This window comes from Ambystoma mexicanum, chromosome 1p, assembly GCF_040938575.1.
Source record: "Ambystoma mexicanum isolate Mex_15411 chromosome 1p, UKY_AmexF1_1, whole genome shotgun sequence".
Taxonomy (NCBI): domain Eukaryota; kingdom Metazoa; phylum Chordata; class Amphibia; order Caudata; family Ambystomatidae; genus Ambystoma; species Ambystoma mexicanum.
In genome coordinates this window covers 27,634,816-27,655,947 of record NC_090921.1, presented here as the reverse complement: position 1 = coordinate 27,655,947, position 21,132 = coordinate 27,634,816, and the positions used below count along the sequence as shown (strand labels likewise).

The following is a 21,132-nucleotide window of genomic DNA, read 5'->3' as shown; positions in this document are numbered from 1 at the left end:
AGTAAAATCTCGAGGATCACATCTTCTTTTATCACCACATACATTTACTTTTTGACTGACCTGCAAAGAGCCACACTCTCCTTGTTCCAAACGCCCCTCCTTTAACTAAGACTGAGGGACCTAGATCCTTAATGACTTGTTTTTGATCATACCGCTCTTTAGATTTCAGCCCTGATTCAAGAATCTTCCCTTTCACATTCTCTAGGTCAACTCCTACCAGTTTGGACCTACCCATCCACCCATCCACCCAGGGCATATGTGAGTATTAGGCTTCCTTCCTCGTAGTACCTCGAACAGAGATACACCTGTAACACTGTGGGGAGCTAGTCTGTATTGGAAAGTTCTTTCCATCACTGCCCTAATCTAATCCCCACCAGTGGCAACTGCAATCCTAATGGCATCCATGAGAGTCCTGTTGAAGCGTTCTACACCACCATTGCCCTGGGGATGATACAGGGATGTGTTGACTTGTTCTATCCCATTATTACTCAAGAATTCTCTAAAATCCCTGGATACTAATTGGGAACCATTGTCACTCAAACATTTTCTGGGAACGCCTTCTCTCCAGAATACCTGTTCCATGAATTTTATTATACTTCTGCTGGAAATGTCCCTTAACACACATACTTCAGGCCATTTTGATAATAAGTCCATGACCACCAATAGGTAACTGTCTCTTCCACCACCAATGTTAAATGGACCCAACAGATCTAATGCAATTTCATCCCACGGCACTCTGGGACACTCTCTCACCTTCATGGGCATTTTCTGTACTCTGAGTACTACATTTCCTTCAATGCATTCCGTGCAATCTCTGATCTGTTCCTCTATCTCTTTGTCGACCCCAGGCCACCAGAATTCAGATCTCACCAAACCCTTTGTCCTGGAAAGACCCAAGTGTCCAACATGGGCTAAATCTATTATCAATTTCCTCATCCTGAGTGGGGCAACCAATTGATGTCCTCTATGTAAATAACAATTCTGAGCCCACAATTCTTCCTTCAATTTGGCAAAACCCCACAAATCACCAGTGTAATTGTTTATATTCCTATTCATGACTAATGTCAATACATTTTGATAAGTGGGATCCTCACTGCACGCATTGTCCCAGTCATTCTTTTTTAATGCTTCATGTACCTGAAATATCTCAAAGCTCTCTTCCGAAAGCAAACTACCATCATCAGTTTGAGCCTCTCTGTGCACTGATCTAGATAAGGCATCTGCAGCCACATTAGTTTCACCACTGACGTGAAGCATGGTAAATTGTAAGACCTGAAGGGAAGTCACCCATTTCGTGACACGCCTGGATACTACTTCCAAACCACCTCTAGTAAAAATCCCAACTAAAGGTTTGTGATCAGTGCATATCGTGAACTCTCTGCCCCACAAAAACCTCTTAAATTTCTCGACTCCCCAAACACATGCCAGGGCCTCTTTTTCCACAACAGAGTATCTGCCCTCAGGTCCCTTGAGAGACCTGGAGGCAAATGCCACCGTATGTAGACCCATCTGATCCTCTTGCATGAGTACGGCACCAATACCATAGTCGCTGGCATCGACAAAAAGTAAAGTACGCTTCCCTTCCTCAAAAATCTTCAGAATGGGTGCATTGACAATGGACCCTTTTATTTTCTCAAATTCTTTCCTGCAACAGTCATTCCATTTAAAGGCAACTCCCTTGCGAGTGAGCCTTCTCATATTCCTTGACATATCTGATAGGCCCCTGATGAATTTACCATACAATTCTACTAAGCCCAGAAAAGATAACACATCCCCCTTTGATGTGGGCGCTTCCATCCTTTTTATAGCTTCTATGGCCTCCTCTTTGGGTTTTACACCCTCCCCTGTGATCTCATGGCCTAAGTAAACCACTTTGTCGGCCTTGAAAATACACTTTTCCTCAGCTATTGTAAGACCTGCTTCTCTCAGTATGTCCAAGACTCTCTTCAACTGCTCATCATGTTCGACTTCATTGCTCCCACACACCAACACATCATCCTGATAACACATGATACCTCTCTCTCCACCAAGCAATCTGTGCATTATACTTTGGAAGACACTCACCGCTGAAACCAACCCAAATGGCATGCAAACACATCTGAATAGTCCAATGGGTGTGATAAAGACTGTGAGATCCCTCGAATCAGCATGTAATTCCACCTGGTGGTTGGCTGATTTTAGATCAAGGATGGAAAACACTTTGGAGCCGGATACTCCCACCAATAGGTCATCTATTCTAGGTAAGGGAAATCTGTCAGCTACTACCATGCTGTTCAAATGCCTGAGATCGATGCATAGTCTCAACGATCCACTAGTTTTCTTGACCACCACTATGGGGCTAACCCACTCTGAAGCATCTATTCTTTCAATCACTCCATCACTTTCCATCTTTCTTAACTCCATCTCTACATCTTCTCTTAGAGCGAGGGGAATGGTACGTAATTTAGCAATTTTGGGTATCGCATTTTTCTTTAATCGGATTTTGTGCACAAACCCCTTAAAACACCCCAACTTGTTGGGGTTACTATCTAAATGTGCCTTAGTAGAGCCTTCACTCTTCACCGATAACACCTGTTCAGGATGACTTGCTTCAAGCCTTATCCTCAATTCGGCTTGGTCACTCCACGAAAGCAATTCTCCCCCTTTATTGGCAACATGTACAGTTCCAGTCGATTTTCTATCTTTAAATTGTAGTTCTGCTTTAAAACTCCCTATGATCTCTTTAGGCACTTCTCCATACGCATTCGCTTTGACTGTGTTTTCCCACAAAGTACAACACTCAAACTTCTCCTTCCACACTTGTACACTTATGAGAGTGTAATCTGCTCCACTATCCATCAGCATCGATACTGGAACTCCTCCAATCAACACAATGGCATATGGCTTTTTCTTTTTTATTATACCATCAATGGCATTCACTGAAAACACTACCTCTCTACCAATCTCACTGTAGGGATCATCCTCATAATCTACACTGACCTCATGCACATGACCCAGATTAGAATTAAAATTTCTACAACACCGGGCAATATGCCCTCTCATACCACAGTCATTACATATATGTATAGCAAAACATTCTTTGTCAGATGCAAGGTGTGACAAGCTCCCGATCTATAACGCCCCCTTGCAGATGGAGCTCTGGACGGTCCAGGATCTCTTAAGTTCCTAACAGTATTCGTCTCTCTGGAGACTCCTCTAACATCTCTTGCTGGCTGCCATTGCCGACCCCAACATCTGCCAGTGGGGTACTTAGTTTCCTGGCGATCTTCACTTCTTTTTCCCACTTGTGCAGATCGCTTTGGCGGACCCATACTCTGTCTCTGAGCAGCTTTCGAGACCTTCTGGATTGCCCCATCATTGTCCTCTGACCTGGGTCTATCATTAGCTACGCTGTCTGCCTGAAGCAGTTTTATACACTTATCCGTGTACTCTACAGTTTTTGCAATTTTAATAGCCCTGTCTAATGTGGGGTTCCTCTCTTTCCATAATTCCTTCCTGATGTTGTCATTGGAGCACTTGATCATGAGCTGATCCCTTAAATGCTCATCCTGACAATGATTGAACCTGCACTTGACAGCTAAGTCCCTCAAGGCGTAACAAATTCTTCAATACTTTCCAGAATGAAGTTCTCCTCCACACAATAATGTTTGTCCAATTTAGCCAGAGTTTTCTCATAAGGCCCCCCATCAGGAATGTCTACAGGGTCAGGTAATTTCTTTAAAACTTCCTGCCCTGCTGTCCACAAACAGTGAAATAATAATGCCTCCTTGCGCTCATTGGAGTAATTGGCACCAAATACTGCTAATGTATACTTGTGGAACCCTTCCTTCCAATCTGCCCAGCGCACTTTAGGCTCACTTGGTGTGGGCAGGAAGAAGATTGGGGCAGGTACATTCGCCATGTCTTGGCTTCCACTTGGATCAAAGTTACCTCTGTACTGTAATGGTTGCACTCAGTCATCAACCAGACTGACCCCAGATTGTATCCGAACACTTGTCTTGTGACTTCAGGGGTTTATGACACTCCTAAGGCACTCACAGGAGAATTTCCTTTCTGTCCGCTGCAGATGGAAGAACAGCTGTGCCAGTTCCAGTCTCCGTTACTTCGATCTCTGCAATGGACGGAGAAAAAAAAAAATAAATAAACAATGCAGATCCAAAATGGCTGCCACGTTGTCGGGTCCTTTCCTCTAAGGCCCATGATGATGTGTGGCGGTCACATCGATGCAGTCGAAATGGCTGTCACGCCGTCGGGTCCTTTCCTCAGGGACCGCACTGACGTGCTGCAGCAACAGACATGGAACGTCGTCTGTGACACGGCGTCCCCCTTAGGCTTGTCGGGCTTAAAAGTAAACAAGGCAAGTGGCACGCACAATCCCAACTGTGATTGTTAAAATGTTCAAGTTTGTACAATACCGCTGCAACTGCTGTAACCAGGAGTCAGATGTCAGAGATGAGATGCCAGGTAGATGGCAGGACCGTTGGCAAGAATAGTATATGACACATCCTAACAGAAAGCCAAGGAGTAGGCTTGAGCAGCAGTCCAGTTTGCAGAACACAAGAGTGGAGACTAGAATTGGTTAGTAAGAAAAGGAGGAATTTTCCCAATGTTGGACAGGGTAATACGAGCAGCAGAAGCAGTAGTAGTGGTGATGAACTGTTGCAGGCTTAGGTCGTTATCAAAGAGTACCCCAAGATTGAGAGCCTTGGTTGAGCGAGCAAAAAGGTCTGGTAAAAGGGAGATTGGAGGGGAGCGGCAGCATGGCAAAGGAAGCTGGGAGAAGGAGACCATTCGACAAATTGCAGTGAGATAGTGTGTAATACGTTCAGAAAGGGCTGGTGTGAAAGAGGGACAGGAGAACAATGTTTGAGTTTCATCAGCCAAAAGGTGATAGTGAAATGCAACTGATGAGTCTTCCTAGGGCAGAGGTATAGAGGGTGAAGGGCAGAAGTCACAGAGAGAGGGGTTGGGGTCAGAGGTTTGCGAGTTCCAAGAGATTTTAAACGATTGACCTTACAAGTAGGGAGTGTTCTAGTCAAGGGCAGATTTGTGAAACCCAAGATCCTGGAGAGTGAAGAGAAGAGAGGAGTGGTGGTAGGGAGCCTGCTACCCAATCGCTCTGCATGGGACAGGACAAGCCCCCACATCTGCGGACAAGGAAAGCCTAATACCAACACCGCGCTCCACTTTCCTCTGACATTTGTAGGTTATATGGGAGCTGAACGGACCGATTATATCCAGGGTCCCTTTAAGGTGGGACGCTTGGTTTCTAACCTGGAAAGGGTTGTATGCCAAGTCCATTCCTGTATTAATAAAAGGAATCCAGAGAGCCAAAAAATGCGATGCATGAGATATCAGAAAAACAAACATTTATTATAACTGCCAAGGCAGGGAAATATCTAGCAGACATCCAAATTCTAGAAGTGCAAACGCATGGTTTTATCAAGGTTACCGAAAGCAAAAAGCAACAAGTTGTTACAAGTTTCTTCACAGTCATTGGCTGGTGTGAGTTACAGAATATGTTTCCATACATTGGACAACTTCATTGGCCTATTCTAAACGTGTGGGACCAATGACGTATATGCTAGTTAGCTCATGTCAAGTGAAGTAATCTTCCTTCTCACGCTCCATGATTGGACGGTGAGTGTTAAAAACATGTAACAGTCTGATTTAGTTCACTATTTATTGCTCCAGGAGGAATATATATGGAGTGAGTAAGCACAGAACTCTCGACAATGTGACACAAAATGATAACATTTACGTTCCTTCCTAAATTATCTAAGCGGTTGGCACCACAATACTGTTCCCATCATTATGAACTAAGTACTATCAGTTTATTTTGCAACTCTCTTGGTAGAAAGGCTACTTGCATGTCCTTCCTGGTTCTCATGACTTCATATGTCCAGATTCTGACCTGATGGGCTGGGGCCTAGCTGCTAACAAACTTTACCCTTTCATAATGGAAAAAGTGTAAATGTGTACGTGTTCGTACATTGTATGATGCCATACAATGGTCCTTATTTTGCCAGTGTATTCATCAGTGTGCCTTAGATGTGAACTACTGTACTGACCTCAGGTTCAATATTAATCATATAGTATGAGTAATATTGCTTGTGTGTGTTGTGACTTGACAATTTGTCATTATCATTGTTGCATTCACATGATGTGGGTTATGTGTAATCTTCTGTGTTGTTCACAAACTCCTAATTGGGGCTGCACAGCAGAAAATGGTGTTCTGTATAACAGTTTCTTAAAGGAAGAGAGCTCTGCAGATGCGATTTATTCTACAGGGGGCCGTGTCGTGCTTCAATCGGTCTCTCTCTCTCTCTATAAACGTGCTTTTCATGTCTTACTCCCTGACTTCTGCGATTGTGTGACCTTCATTAGGCTACGCTTAGTTATTTTGCATAAGGACACCAGTTGTTATATTTCTTTTGGACGCGGCTAAGGGAAAGCAGCAAACCAGATGTAATCTGACTAATCGGGCACAGTGTCTGTCCTTAAATCCTGGGGTCTAGTATCATTTTCTGTTGCTCTTCCATGATCGCACTACCATGACTAAACCCTGTGAAAGTGCTCGCATCACCTTGCTTTTAGCCATCATCGCACAGCATTTGACCTGTGGCTGAGTGAATGTTGCAACTGGGACTGTGTGTCTTTTAGCGAGGGACTGACTGCAGCTTTCTGCTATGGTGTGATGTGGAGATTTTTATGCTTCAGGAACGGCTGACTAAATCTCGAGGCCTGTGTGTAATGTATTCAGCTAATGTGAAATAATAGCGATCATGTAGTCATCAATATAAACACTTCTTCTACATTTCTCTAATTAACGTTAAATGTAGTTTGGTTTGACTAAACATACATGGCTATGTTAGTCCACAAAGGGTATGTTATGGCTTGGTCGAAGCGTAGCTGGTAGTTCTCTGTTGGCCTAAACATGAAGCCTTTTGCTAAATGGTCTACTTGCTTTGTCGCAGTGCACTTTTCTCACCGTGGCATTCGCAGCTTATATTGTTGTGCAGGTTTGGGATGTAAGATAAATGTGCCCATATTTTTATACTCCCCTACAGAGTGCGGCCCTTTGATGAACAAGAGGACAAATTGGATTGCTTCTTCCAACGTAGAGAGGTAGTTAAAATCAGCCACAGAGTCAGAGAGGAGGAGAACATCCACCGAGCAGGAGGGAGCTCAAAGGAGCAGAGCCATAAAAGGGAGGAATCCCACGTAAGACGCATGCTATGGTGAGAGAAATAGGCTGGAGCTCTGACGAAAATGGAGTCTCATAGCACCATGGGGCTGCTGAGGCAGAGAGCGCCACCATCAAAGGCAGAAAAGTTCAACAACTATAGATGCAGAGGATGTGGCTTCCCACAGAGGGAGGCTCACACAATTAGAAGCTCACGAGGGGCTATCCATGGAAACACAGGGGCAAGAAGCACCCCTAGGAACCGTGAGGGCAAGACATGTGCACCACCCACAAGGGGTAAAACAAGAAACCAGAAGGGCAGAAGATGCCTGTAGCCCAAAAGGGGCAAAACAAGAGACCACAAACACTGGAACCACTCACAGTGCACAAGGGGCTACCCACATCCCATGAGGGGCTAACCAAAGAACTGCAGGCGTGAAAGAAGCACACAACCTGTGAGCGACTAGCAGATACCGAACTGGAGAAGCCCATTGCCTGACCGAGGCTGGAGACCCCAAGGGCCTAGGCAGACTCAGAGACCAGCATACTTGGAAGTCGTCTTTCCAAGCACCACAGATCTATCTCGGTCCAACAGCTATTGTAAATGCAAATTAATCACAGGATTTCCAGATGATGATGGCCTTCTGGAAGTTGGGTACTCGTTCTGCACTTTCATCACTACCTTTTCATCCCCAGGCCTACTGATCATCACTGATTGCTCTCCTGGGTGTATTCAAAAGGGGCAATAAGATGCGGAAAGTTCAAAAGGTTGTCCACAACCTTTTGTCCATTGAGACTCTGTCATCAGCCAAACTAATACCCATTACTAAACCAGCAGCACATTGAAGAGTCGTTCAGCTTAGACATTGTTTTCTTATTGATTTCATAGGAGGGATCCCCCTCCACCACAAAATGGCCCCATATTGTGCCCCTCCCTTTTGCACCCCACAACGCACCATACCACATTACTGCTCCTCCCTCTCCTTTATTTTCCCTCCCACAGCACCCATCTGTCAGTCAAAGGAATTCTTAAGGCTCATCATCTAAATATAGGCAAAGCCAAAAATAATTCAGATTTATAATCATCAGGGGTTGGCCCCCATAACCGCCTTACTGCAACCGTGTCATTTACTCCCAACTCAATATATGCCCTGTCCCCACTCCCAAACATTCTGAATTGGCACCCACCTCTTATCTGCACCATGAGGCACCTGCTGCATGCACTGTGGCATGCCTTTTCACTGACTGCATCAGACCCACTTTGCATTCTCTCCGACTACCCCTGCAGCCACCAAATATCCACACTGGCATTGTGGGCACTCAACGTCTAGCGAGCAACGGAGCTGGCAAGTATAGTTAGGGCCCCCGAAACAGCAGGGTCAACAAGTTAATGACTATCAAAGTAACGTATCTACTATATCGCGGATTAGGAAGGGTCTCCAATCCCTTATGCTCAGTGTGGATCAGGGGAGTCAAACATTTTCTGGCACACCGCAGAATGGATCCTCCGATGTTTTCCCACACCTGAGTGAAGGTTATGTTACATTTCTTACTAAATAACAAACTCACAATCAATTGAGATGTCTGGCGGCTCTCAGTTGGGACGATTGTACAAAGTACTTGAAAGATTCTATGCACTTGTAGAGCTTAGTTTGAGTACGCATCTTTTGATGAATGCACAGAAGTGAGTGCGGAGGAAACGTTTCTCACATATGGTACGTATTTTAAGGAGTCACCACTCTGTGACACCTTTGGTGATGCTTCAGCGTGGACAACTGACTAAACTGCTTATCACACAACATGCACCCGTGGGGTTTTTCCCCCGTATGGGTCCTTTTATGGTTGGCCAAATTAGAGTACTGAGCAAAGCTTTTCTCACACTCTGTACACTGGTACGGCCTCTCCCCTGTGTGCGTTCGATGATGCGTCTTCAACTGTAATTTCAGCCTGAAGTGTTTCCCACATTCTGTGCACCCGAAGGCCTTCTCTTCAGAATGGGTCAATCGATGCTTATCCAGAACTGAACTCTGAGTGAAGCTCTTCTTGCACAGTGTGCACTGGTACGGTCTCTCCCCCGTGTGGCATCGCTGATGTGTAATCAGGTGTGCATTTGACTTGAAGTGTTTAAAACACTCTGAACACTGGAATGGCCTCTCTCCTGAGTGGTATTGCAAATGGCTCTTTAGATGGGAAGGAAACCTGAATTGCTTGTCACATTCAGTGCACTGATAGAACTTCTCTCCAGAATGTATTATTTGATAATGGGACAGATCTGCCCTCTGAGTGAAGGGTTTCTCCCCAGTATGCACACTCTGATGCTTGTGAAGCTGAAACCTCTCAGTGAAGCTACTCTCACACTCTGAGCACTTGTAGAGCTGCTCGTGCACGTGGGATCTCTCGTGCTTCATGAGACTGGGGCTGCTGGTGAAGGACTCCCCACATATGCTGCAGGAGAAAGCTTCTTCCTTCAGGTGGCACCTCACAGGTGCCGGGAGTCGGGAGCGCTGGATGAAGGTCTCCTTGCATTGTGTGCTTCTGTGGGGTCTATTTTGACACCTCTGGTGCCCCACAGATCCTGATGGGTCTTTGAAGCTTTGCCCACAGACACTACACGGGCAGGGCATTTGCCTCTCATCTAAGCGTGTCGATGGTTTTCCTTGGTGAGCTGACGGGCCGTCTCCATCTTCCAAAGCTTTTCTCTTCATCGCCCAGATATTCCATTTTCCAAGATTTATTTGTAGGTTTTCTGTTTCATTACCTTTCCCATTTTCTGTTGAAAGAAGCAGAGGTTGGGGTCATTATCAGCTTTTAGAATCAATGCAGTTTTAACACAAATGACAGCAATGAAGAGCGGGGAATTCTGAACCCAGTCCCCAATGAGGCCACTCTGGGATCGCCTGTGACTCAGGCTCTTCGATGAGAATGGTGCATACAACCCTAGCACCACTTACAAACTGCAAATGCATTTCACTTTGACATAAATGGGGCGGAGAGGTGGGGCTACTCAGAACATGTATTTATTGGATAAAAGGCTCTTACAGAAATAGTACAACCACAGTTCTGCCAGCTGCTATGCTTTGTCACATTTGTTAACACTCAGTTTAATTATCCGACATTTCAAAAATAACTTAAATGCACAAACATGCACATTAGGAATACAAAAATGCAGATTGAGATTAAATCTGTGATGATGGATGCCGATAACTGCGTGATGGGCAAGGAGAATAAGGCACGTGGAGTGCGTTTCATTGGGGCGGTGTGTGGTGCGTAGAGAGAAAAAGGCACATGGAGTGCTTTTCAGGGGGCGCAGTGTGGTGGGGAGAGAGAATAAGGCATGTGGAATGTGTTTTATGGGGGCGCTGTGTGGTGGGGAGAGAGAATAAGGCACGTGGAGTGTGTTTTATGGGGGCGCTGTGTGGTGGGGAGAGAGAATAAGGCATGTGGAATGTGTTTTATGGGGGCGCTGTGTGGTGGGGAGAGAGAATAAGGCACGTGGAGTGCGTTTCATGGGGGCGCTGTGTGGCGGAGATAGAATAAGGCACGTGGAGTGCATTTCATGGGGGTGGTGTGGAGTGAATTTCATGGGGGTGGTGTGGGGTGTGTAGAGAGTAAAAGGCATGTGGAGTGTGTTTCATGGGGGTGGTGTGTGGTGGGAAGAGAATGAGGCACGTGGAGTTTTTTTTTTTTTTTTTTTTTTATTATTTTGATATAGCTGATTACATCAACTTTTCAAAATCAACAGTTATTATACATCGTCGCAAGATCATACATAAATTCAAGGAAAATAAACAAGGAGAATAAACAAGGAGAAACAACGAGGAGAAGAATTACAACTTCAAACATATACATCAAAATGATAAAAGTGACATAAGGAGCAGTGAAGTGTCTGCTTACATTAAAACCAGTATGAATAGTTAAAATCGCCAGCATTTACAAGAGTGAGGACCAGTTGTTGCTTACACAATTCTAGATTCAGAGAGATTTATCTTATTACAGTATCCTTTCAACACGCTCATAACAATATCTCTTCAGATAGAATATTTTCTAGAAAATGAACAATGGCCTTCATAACTGAGAATCTGGTACTCTTAAATAAAATGCTCCAAATCTCATTTTCATCCTTCTCCATGTACAAACTCAAAAGGTTTTTACAATGTTTCTCACGAGTAGTATTCAGGTGTGGACATGACACAATCAAGTGTTGAAGGGTTTCCTTTATACGTCGATTTTTGCAAAAACGACAAAAGTTAAGGTCTGCATGAATGATTTTGCGCCTGACCAAGATCTCCCTCGTCAACCACAGGTTCAACCTCATTCGTAGTAGTTTATTACGGATGTTTGCCGATGGGCATTTCAGGAGGTAGCCAGCCGCTTGTCCTAGACGTTTAGACCCGAATAGATTAGGATCGAAGTCTTTATATTTTGTGCACAACTCGTAATTTATGATCCAATCCCAATATAGGAATTTTTTCTTTGCACTAATCGGGTTATCAATAAGGAATTGTAAAGAGATATTGGCTCCGACTAATGTGTTTAATACAAATTTTCGCCATTTCATAGGAAAAGGCGCCGAAGACCCAGATAGCTGTTGCGCTACTATACTCAAGATGTTATTGTTGGAGATTCCAAGCAGGCTTTTCCGAAAGAAGGCGCACATTCTCCATTTCACTCTGCTGTGCAGAGAGTTCAAACCCAGTTCGAATCTTAATATTGGCAGGGGTACACAATTAGGGAGTCGCAACACCCTCTTCCAGAAAGCAGCCTCAAGTCTGTCCCATGAGTTATCGTTAGCGTATAATTTTGATTCGGCGCCATAGAGCAGAATTGGAACCACCTTTTGTTCATAAAACATCATGATTTGTTTCAGCGTGAATTTGCCGTATTTGTATACAAGAATTTTGGCTTGCGATATCAGACTCAACAATTTTGTGTCCAGGATGTGTGTAGATGCGTCATCAGTGGCAGTGTTTTTAATAACTACACCCAAATACTTATATTCTACAACAATTTCCATGATTTGTTGTTGCAAGGACCACGACCCCTTATATATTTTGGTTCTTCCATGAGGCCTACAGACCATGACTTGAGACTTGGCCAGATTGATTGTGAGATGGTTTGACTCTGCATAGTGTGAAAGGGCAGTCAGCAAATTTTGCAAACCCTTCGGAGTCTGAGAGACCAGAACCAGATCATCTGCATATAGCATCCACGGGATGCGTTGGCCACCCAACTCCGGAGCGTCAGCGAAGATGTCAAGAAAGGATAGGCCCAAATCAGAGATGAAGAGATTAAACAACGTGGATGCCAATATGCATCCCTGCTTAAGCCCTACAGACGTTGGAAAAGGTGCAGATAACAAGCCTTCACGTGTAAGTCGGACTCGCATGGAAGTGTTCGTGTGAAGTTGTATAATTAGGGCCACAAGAGAACTGGGGCAGCCAAAAGCTTTTAATTTATTAAAAAGGAGATTCCGATCTATCGAGTCAAAAGCTGACCGGAAATCTATAAATGCGAAATATAGATTTTGTTTCCTGTTTACATATTGGGCTTTCAGCATGTTGATGGTAATGATATTGGGGATTGTCCCCAAACCACTGATAAAGCCCGATTGAAGAGGGTCCCGTCTAAAATGATTCTCTGTCCACTCATTTAGTTCTCGTAAAATGAGTCGACAATAAATCTTTCCTGAGACATCCAATAATGAGATGGGTCTGTAGCTTGCCGGACATGCACGATCACCCTTTTTATAGATTGGGATGAGAATTGATTGCCTCCAGGACATGGGAATTTTTTGGGAGTTATTAACCGCTTCAAACATAAGAAATAATATATCAGCCCAGATATCCGGAAATTGCTTTAGATGTATATTAGTGAGACCATCCGGGCCAGGAGCCCTGGAATTACTGGCTCGTTTAATTAAATACACAATATCTTCTTTAGTAAAGCATAGGTTGAATGCAGTATCAAACTTTGTTAATGAATCAGATAAGACTCCTTGAGAGCTAGCAAATAAGTCAGAGTAATAACCTACCCACGCATCCTCTGAGACATCATTTGTCTGAATGGCAACCTGGTGGCCAGATGTTATTTGATTTATAATCTGCCATGATCGAGCCAGATTTTTAGATGCCATGGATAATAACATATTTTCCCCATCACTTTGATACAGTTTGGCCTTCATACCTCTTGTCCAATTTCTATAGGACGTTTTTATCCGCAAGAGAGCAACCCGACGTAATTCGGGAGACAGTTTGTAAACCTTCCTTTTCTCAGCCCGAACTATGGATTTTTTTAATCTGATTTCATGATTGGGAATGTGCAGGTGCGGTGTTTGTTTTTGTTTATGCCTGATAGAGCATGGTTGAAAGAGCTGCATTAAATCGTAATAGACTCCATCAGACAAATTGTCGCTCACAACACTACTTGATAGTTGGGCATGATAACACGATTTGAAAGCCTTTAGGGAGTGTTCCGTCCACATTAGACGATTTCTTGCCGGATTTACATCATAGGTTCCTTTAAGATAGATCGATGCCGACTTAGTGACTGTTTTATTAGTGCAACAAGTTGTGTGCAGAATATTGTGATCACTTGAGTTTGATTCAATTACACAAAAATCTAGGACCATATTTAACATTTGCGCGTTGACATAGGTAAAATCGATAATCCCGAAACTGCATGCCCGATGCCATGTAGGTTTTGGTGGGATATCATGAGAAAAGGCCCCGTTTAGCATGTAGAGGTTGTGTGATTTAGTAAACATTAACCACATGTCAAGGCGTTTTTGTTCGTATTTAGAAAAAGGCCCCAGACAATGTAGGTTTAAATCACCTGCTAAGTAGATCATGTCAATAAGCCCATCCAACATGATTAGATCAAACGCCTGTGTCAATGACTCAATGAATCTATCATCAGAAATACCCGCAGGATTCCAATATATGTTAATCACGGCGTATGTAAAGCCATCTCCCTTGATTCTTGACATTTGTATAAATTCATTCGGACAAAACCACGGGGTTATTTTCAGACCAGAGGATTGTTTGACAGCGGTTAGCAATCCAGAAGTTGGGCGCCCCACCCGAGGTTTTACTGCAGGCGTTAAACAGACGTCATAGTTGTTCCAGGACGGGACGCTAGTCAGCCAAGATTCTTGAAGCAGAATCACGTCATGATTCAGCACATGATGTGTATGATTATTGATTAGGTGTCGATTCCCTCTCGAATTCCAACTGACAAAGGAAAGATTAGATGGCGCGAGAGTTGAATGTTAACTCTGATTGATCTGACATTGACAGCTACCTGATTTTACTGCCCGATCTTGTGGTCTACTTCTTTGGTGATTTAGAAATGGCTCAACACGCGTAGCAGAGCTCTGAGGACTGTCTGGGGTTGGCAGCAAATTGAAGCCAAGATCATTAATTTGGGATTTCGCAGCCCAAATGGCATTGACCACCACCCTGGAGTTAATCCACAGATTTACCGTAGATTGATTGGAGGGGTCTGTAAATTCAACAAGTTCGATATCTATGGTTCCTATGTCGTCAAGATCTGGGATTTCACGAAAAATCGAGAGTACAGACGCCCGATTTAAGTTATACTGTTTGGCAGGTGGAGGCTGGCAGCTAAGAGTCAAAGCATGGATCGCTGGACGTTTAAAACGGGCAGCAGATGGTTTTTGTCTGGCCGATGGTGGGGGTTGATTAGACCTTTTGCACGCTCCATTGTCTGTGTTTGAAGTAGACACCATTTGGGGGGTAGTGGAGGCCTCCAAGAACTTCGTGAAGGTTGCCTGTAATAGGCGTTCCATATCACCAGAGAGAGCTGGATTAGACCCAGACAACTCTGTGCTAGCAGTATTTGTGGGATTTGCCCTCCCTGGGGTTTGCAGGGAATTAGTGGCGATGGCCTCCGAGACTGTGGGCAAAGTTGTTTTTTTTAATATCGAGACTACTGCTGGTACAGACACCTGCTCGACTACAGGTGCAGCCTGCGGGAACCTTAGATTTTTTGTAACCGATTTCGATGCCAAGTATTCGTCAACTGCCCTACGTATTTCTTTACGACGCTGTTCGTCGACCCCTAAGTTCTGAGTCAAGGGGAGTTTAGAGGTAGAGCCCATTGCTATTGGGCTAGGTCCGCCAAAATCATCACAAGTCAACGTACTCCTATTTGCGTTGGTAGATGTGTTTTGCGAGAGCTGATCTGCCGCAATAATCAGTTCATTTAGGGGACTATATGCCGGGGCTGGATCAGAAGGAGCCAGCTGTGTTTTTGCTTTTTTCATCTGATTTTGTACAGCATATTTTCTTAAAATAGCTTTAGATGCCGATATTGTGGGCGTGGCTGGAACTGATATCTTGCTAATGAAGGTTTTGACTTGCGAGGATTGGCGGGAGCCCGCTTTGATATTTTTCGTTTTCTTTGTCTGGTTTTGCGAGGATAGATTTTTAGGGATAGAATTCCTCCCAAATAAAGCATACGTGGGAGTCTTCTGTGGATCAATTTTTGGCTCATGTTCAATTTCCACAGTGTCCACTATCGGCTCAAGTATGAAAGGTATGGGTTGAAACTCCTGAGCAGTAGGTTCAAATAGCAATGATGTTTGTGTGCATGCAGAATGTTTAACAATTGATGGAGCATTTGGCTTACTCAAGTTTTCCAGCCTCTTGGAAATTACATGTTGGTTCGCGAATAATTGGTCAAACTGATTCGAATGAGCCTCCGCCTTCAGAACCAGGACTTCGAACAGTTTCGCCAGGGCTAAAATAGCATTGTTCATGGATGTGAGTGCAATGCTTGTATTTACAGTTCCAGAGTCATTATCACCCCTGTCAGGTGGGGCTTTTCCGACTACCTTTCTAGGAGTGGGGATAGTAAAAGACGGATTTGCAACTGAGTCAGCAGCACTCACGTTTGTGAAGAGTGCTGGCGACTTAGACAGATTTTTTGAATTTGAGTGAGGGAATAAAACAGAGGAGTTAGTTACCAAGTCAATAACAGGAATATCCTGAGACACAGAATTCAAAGAAGAAATAGAAATTGATGTATCGCTTATAGCTATACCAGACGCATTACAAGCTTCGAGCGGCGGCGCCACCACACCCGTTAATACATTTGTGAGTATAACACTATCAGTAAGCGAAACATTTTCTTTGGCAAAAGTAACAGATGGACCAGACAATGCCATTGATTTACAGGTCTCATCAGTTCGACCTTCCCCCACATGATCCACAGACATTTCTTTATCAGTTCGTTTTTTTTCACAAGTGTTGGTACTCACAAGGAGGCCGTGCGATAAGCTTTTTGGATCCATATGCTTTATAACAGGCTGTTGCATCGGAGTTTCTACATGATTTCCAAATGGTAGTATTGTATGTCCAATGCGACTTGTGTTCTTGCAAAAGGGGCGAATGTCCATTCCAAGAAGAGGCCCAGCACCACTCTGAATCGTGCCTCTGGCGCTTGTCCGCGGAGTGGAGCTGAGACGAGGCCTTTTTGTGTTGGTGAGAGGAGGAGATTTGGAACAACTGGGGCCATTAGTACTATGGAGTGCAGTTACCATTGGCATACCAGTCTTTAAGGAGTTTAAGTTTCGTTTCATGGTTGGAAGGATGTGATTTTTAAAAAGGTAGATAATACAAAACAAAAGAGAGATAAAAGGGAAAGAAGATCGAAATTGAGGATTAGCAGTAATTAAAAACAGTATTCACCGCTTACCGCGGTGAACGCGGCGAAGCGGCAAAGCGGGACTTAGACCGGGACTTCGCCGGTGCGCGCGCGGTGCGCGCGCGATTTTCGTTATATAGGTCCGCCCACCAAGGTAAGCAAAGCAGTGCCTACAAGAAAAAGGCGTATTAGATAATAGTCCAGCAAATCCAGCAATAAGTCCAGCAAGGAGTATACCACTGTATATGGTCACCTTCTGGTTGTCGTAGTGCGGAATCCACATACAGCTCCGCGCACAGTAGCAAAAGCAATGGTAGCGGTTGCAGCAGTTGCAGCAGTAGCAGCGTCCACCAGCGGCAAAGCGGGACTTAGACCGGGACTTCGCCGGTGCGCGCGCGCGGTGCGCGCGCGATTTTCGTTATATAGGTCCGCCCACCAAGGTAAGCAAAGCAGTGCCTTCTGGTTGTCGTAGTGCGGAATCCACATACAGCTCCGCGCACAGTAGCAAAAGCAATGGTAGCGGTTGCAGCAGTTGCACGTGGAGTGCATTTCATGGGGGCGGTGTGGTGGGTAGAGAGCAAAAGGCACGTGGAGTGCTTTTCAGGGGGCGTTGTGTGGTGGGGAGAGAGAATAAGGCATGTGGAATGTGTTTTATGGGGCCGGTGTGTAGTGGGGAGAGAGAATAAGGCACATGGAGTGTGTTTCATGGGGGCGGTGTGTGGTGGGGAGAGAGAATAAGGCACGTGGAGTGTGTTTCATGGGGGGCGGTGTGGTGGGGAGAGAGAATAAGGCATGTGGAGTGTGTTTCATGGGGGCGGTGTGGTGGGGAGAGAAAAGGCACGTGGAGTGTGTTTCATGGGGGCAGTGTGGTGGGGAGAGAAAAGGCACGTGGAGTGTGTTTCATGGGGGAGGCATGATGGGGAGAGAGAATAAGGCATGTGGAGTGTGTTTTATGGGGCCGGTGTGTAGTGGGGAGAGAGAATAAGGCACATGGAGTGTGTTTCATGGGGGCGTTGTGTGGTGGGGAGAGAGAATAAGGCACGTGGAGTGTGTTTCATGGGGGGCAGTGTGGTGGGGAGAGAGAATAAGGCATGTGGAGTGTGTTTTAAGGGGGCAGTGTTTGGTGGGGGAGAGAATAAGGCACATGGAGTGTGTTTCATGGGGGCGATGTGGTGGGGAGAGAAAAGGCATGTGGAGTGTGTTTCATGGGGGCGGTGTGGTGGGGAGAGAAAAGGCAAGTGGAGTGTGTTTCATGGGGGAGGCGTGGTGGGGAGAGAGAATAAGGCACGTGGAGTGTGTTTTATGGGGCGGTATGTGGTGGGGAGAGAGAATAAGGCACATGGAGTGTGTTTTATGGGGGGCGGTGTGTGGTGGGGAGAGAGAATAAGGCACATGGAGTGCGTTTCATGGGGGCGGTATGTGGTGGGGAGAGAGAATAAGGCACGTGGAGTGTTTCATGGGGGGCGGTGTGGTGGGGAGAGAGAAGGCACGTGGAGTGTGTTTCATGGGGCGGCGTGGTGGGGAGAGAGAATAAGGCACGTGGAGTGCATTTTATGGGGGTGGTGTGGAGTGAATTTCATGGGGGTGGTGTGTGGTGGGAAGAGAAAAAGGCACGTGGAGTGCATTTCATGGGGCGGTGTGTGGTGGGTAGAGAGAAAAAGGCACGTGGAGTGCTTTTCAGGGGGCACAGTGTGGTGGGGAGAGAGAATAAGACATGTGGAATGTGTTTTATGGGGGTGGTGTGTGGTGGGGAGAGAGAATAAGGCATGGGTAGTGCATTTCATTGGGGGGCGCTGTGGTGGGGAGAGAATAAGGCACGTGGAGTGTGTTTTATGGGGCCGGTGTGTGGTGGGGAGAGAGAATAAGGCACATGGAGTGTGTTTTATGGGGGGCGGTGTGTGGTGGGGAGAGAGAATAAGGCATGTGCAGTGTGTTTCATGGGGGCGGTGTGGTGGGGAGAGAGAATAAGGCATGTGGAGTGTGTTTTATGGGGGCGGTGTGTGATGGGGAGAGAATAAGGCACATGGAGTGTGTTTTATGGGAGGCAGTGTGTGGTGGGGAGAGAATAAGGCACGTGGCGTGTGTTTCATGGGGCGGTGTGGTGGGGAGAGAGAATAAGGCATGTGGAGTGTGTTTTATGGGGGGCGGTGTGTGGTGGGGGCGAGAATAAGGCACGTGGAGTGTGTTTCATGGGGGGCGGGTTTGTGGGGAGAGAGAAGTCACGTGGAGTGTGTTTCATGGGGGCGGTGTGGTTGGGAGAGAGAATAAGGCATGTGGAGTGTGTTTCATAGGGGGCGGTGTGGTGGGGAGAGAGAATAAGGCATGTGGAGTGTGTTTTATGGGGGCAGTGTGTGGTGGGGAGAGAATAAGGCACGTGGAGTGTGTTTCATGGTGAGCGGTGTGGTGGGAAGAGAGAAGGCACAAGGAGTGTGTTTCATGGGGGCAGTGTGGTGGGGAGAGAGAATAAGGCATGTGGAGTGTGTGTTTATGGGGGCGGTGTGTGGTGGGGAGAGAGAATAAAGCCATGGGGAGTGCATTTCTTGGGAGGAGGCGTGGTGGGGAGAGAGAATAAGGCACGTGGAGTGTGTTTCTTGGGGGGTGGTGTGTGGTGGGGAGAGAGAATAAGCTATGGGGAGTGCATTTCATGGAGGGAGGCGTGGTGGGGAGAGAGAATAAGGCACGTGGATTGTGTTTCATGGGGGAGGTGTGGTGGGGAGAAAGAAGGCACATGGAGTGTGTTTCATGGGGGCGGTGTGGCGGGGAGAGAGAATAAAGCATGTGGAGTGTGTTTTATGGGGGGCAGTGTGTAGTGGGGAGAGAATAAGGCACGTGGAGTATGTTTCATGGGGAGTGGTGTGGTGGGGAGAGAGAAGGCACGTGGAGTGTGTTTCATGGGGGCGGTGTGGGCGGGAGAGAGAATAAGGCATGTGGAGTGAGTGTTTATGGGGGCGGTGTGTGGTGGGGAGAGAGAATAAGCCATGGGAAGTGCATTTCTTGGGGGGAGGTGTGGTGGGGAGAGAAAATAAGGCACGTGGAGTGTGTTTCATGGGGGGCGGTGTGTGGTGGGGAGAGAATAAGGCACGTGGATTGTGTTTCATGGGGCAGTGTGGTGGGGAGAGAGAAGGCACGTGGAGTGTGTTTCATGGGGGCGGTGTGGTGGGGAGAGAGAATAAGGCACGTGCAGTGTATTTCATGGGGGCGGTGTGTGATGGGGAGAGAGAATAAGGCATGTGGAGTGTGTTTCATGGGGGGCGGTGTGTGGTGGGGGAGAGAATAAGGCACATGGAGTGTGTTACATGGGGGTGGTGTGGTGGGCAGACAGAAGGCACGTGGAGTGTGTTTCATGGAGGCGGTGTGGTGGGGAGAAAGACTAAGGCATGTGGAGTGTGTGTTTATGGGGGAGGTGTGTGGTTGGGAGAGAGAATAAGGCACGTGGAGTGTGTTTCATGGGGCGGTGTGGTGGGGAGAGAGAATAAGGCATGTAGAGTGTGTTTTATGGGGGGCAGTGTGTGGTGGGGAGAGAATAAGGCACGTGGAGTGTGTTTCATGGGGAGCGGTGTGGTGGGGAGAGAGAAGGCACGTGAAGTGTGTTTCATGGGGGTGGTGTGGTGGGGAGAAAGAATAAGGCATGTGGAGTGCTTCTTTATGGGGGCAGTGTGTGGTGGGGAGAGAAAATAAGCCATGGGGAGTGCATTTCTTGGGGGGATGCATGGTGGGGAGGGAGAATAAGGCACGTGGAGTGTGTTTCATGGGGGGCGGTGTGTGGTGGGGGAGAGAATAAGGCACGTGGAGTGTGTTTCATGGGGCGGTGTGGTGGAGAGAGAGAAAAAGGCACGTGGAGTGTGTTTCATGGGGGCGGTGTGAGGTGGGGAGAGGGAATAAGGCATGTGGAGTGTGTGTTTATGGGGTGGTGTGTGGTGGGGAGAGAGAATAAGCCATGGGGAGTGCATTTCATGGAGGGAGGCGTGGTGGGGAGAGAGAAGGCACGTGGAGTGTGTTTCATGGGGCGGTGTGGTGGGGAGAGAGAATAAGGAACGTGGAGTGTGTTTCATGGGGGCGGTATGTGGTTGGGAGAGAGAATAAGGCATGTGGAGTGTGTTTCATGGGGGCGGTGTGTGGTGGGGAGAGAGAATAAGGCACGTGGAGTGTGTTTCATGGGGGCGGTGTGTGGTGGGGAGAGAGAATAAGGCACGTGGAGTGTGTTTCATGGGGGCGGTTTGTGGTGGGGAGAGAGAATAAGGCACGTGGAGTGTGTTTCATGGGGGCGGTGTGTGGTGGGG

The 21,132-nt window shown here is 46.4% G+C and overlaps 1 protein-coding gene across 1 annotated transcript in view; it reads right to left on the bottom strand.

The window, feature by feature from the left end:
* Positions 1–5,352: 5,352 nt before the first annotated feature.
* The window catches only part of LOC138564838 (zinc finger protein 271-like), a 124,406-nt gene continuing 108,626 nt past the window's right edge, over positions 5,353–21,132 (bottom strand). Inside the window, exon 2 of the mRNA XM_069642936.1 lies at positions 5,353–9,956. Within this exon, the coding sequence (XP_069499037.1) occupies positions 8,911–9,891 (981 nt within the window). The 5' untranslated portion in view covers positions 9,892–9,956 and the 3' untranslated portion in view covers positions 5,353–8,910. The remainder of the gene's footprint in view (positions 9,957–21,132) is intronic.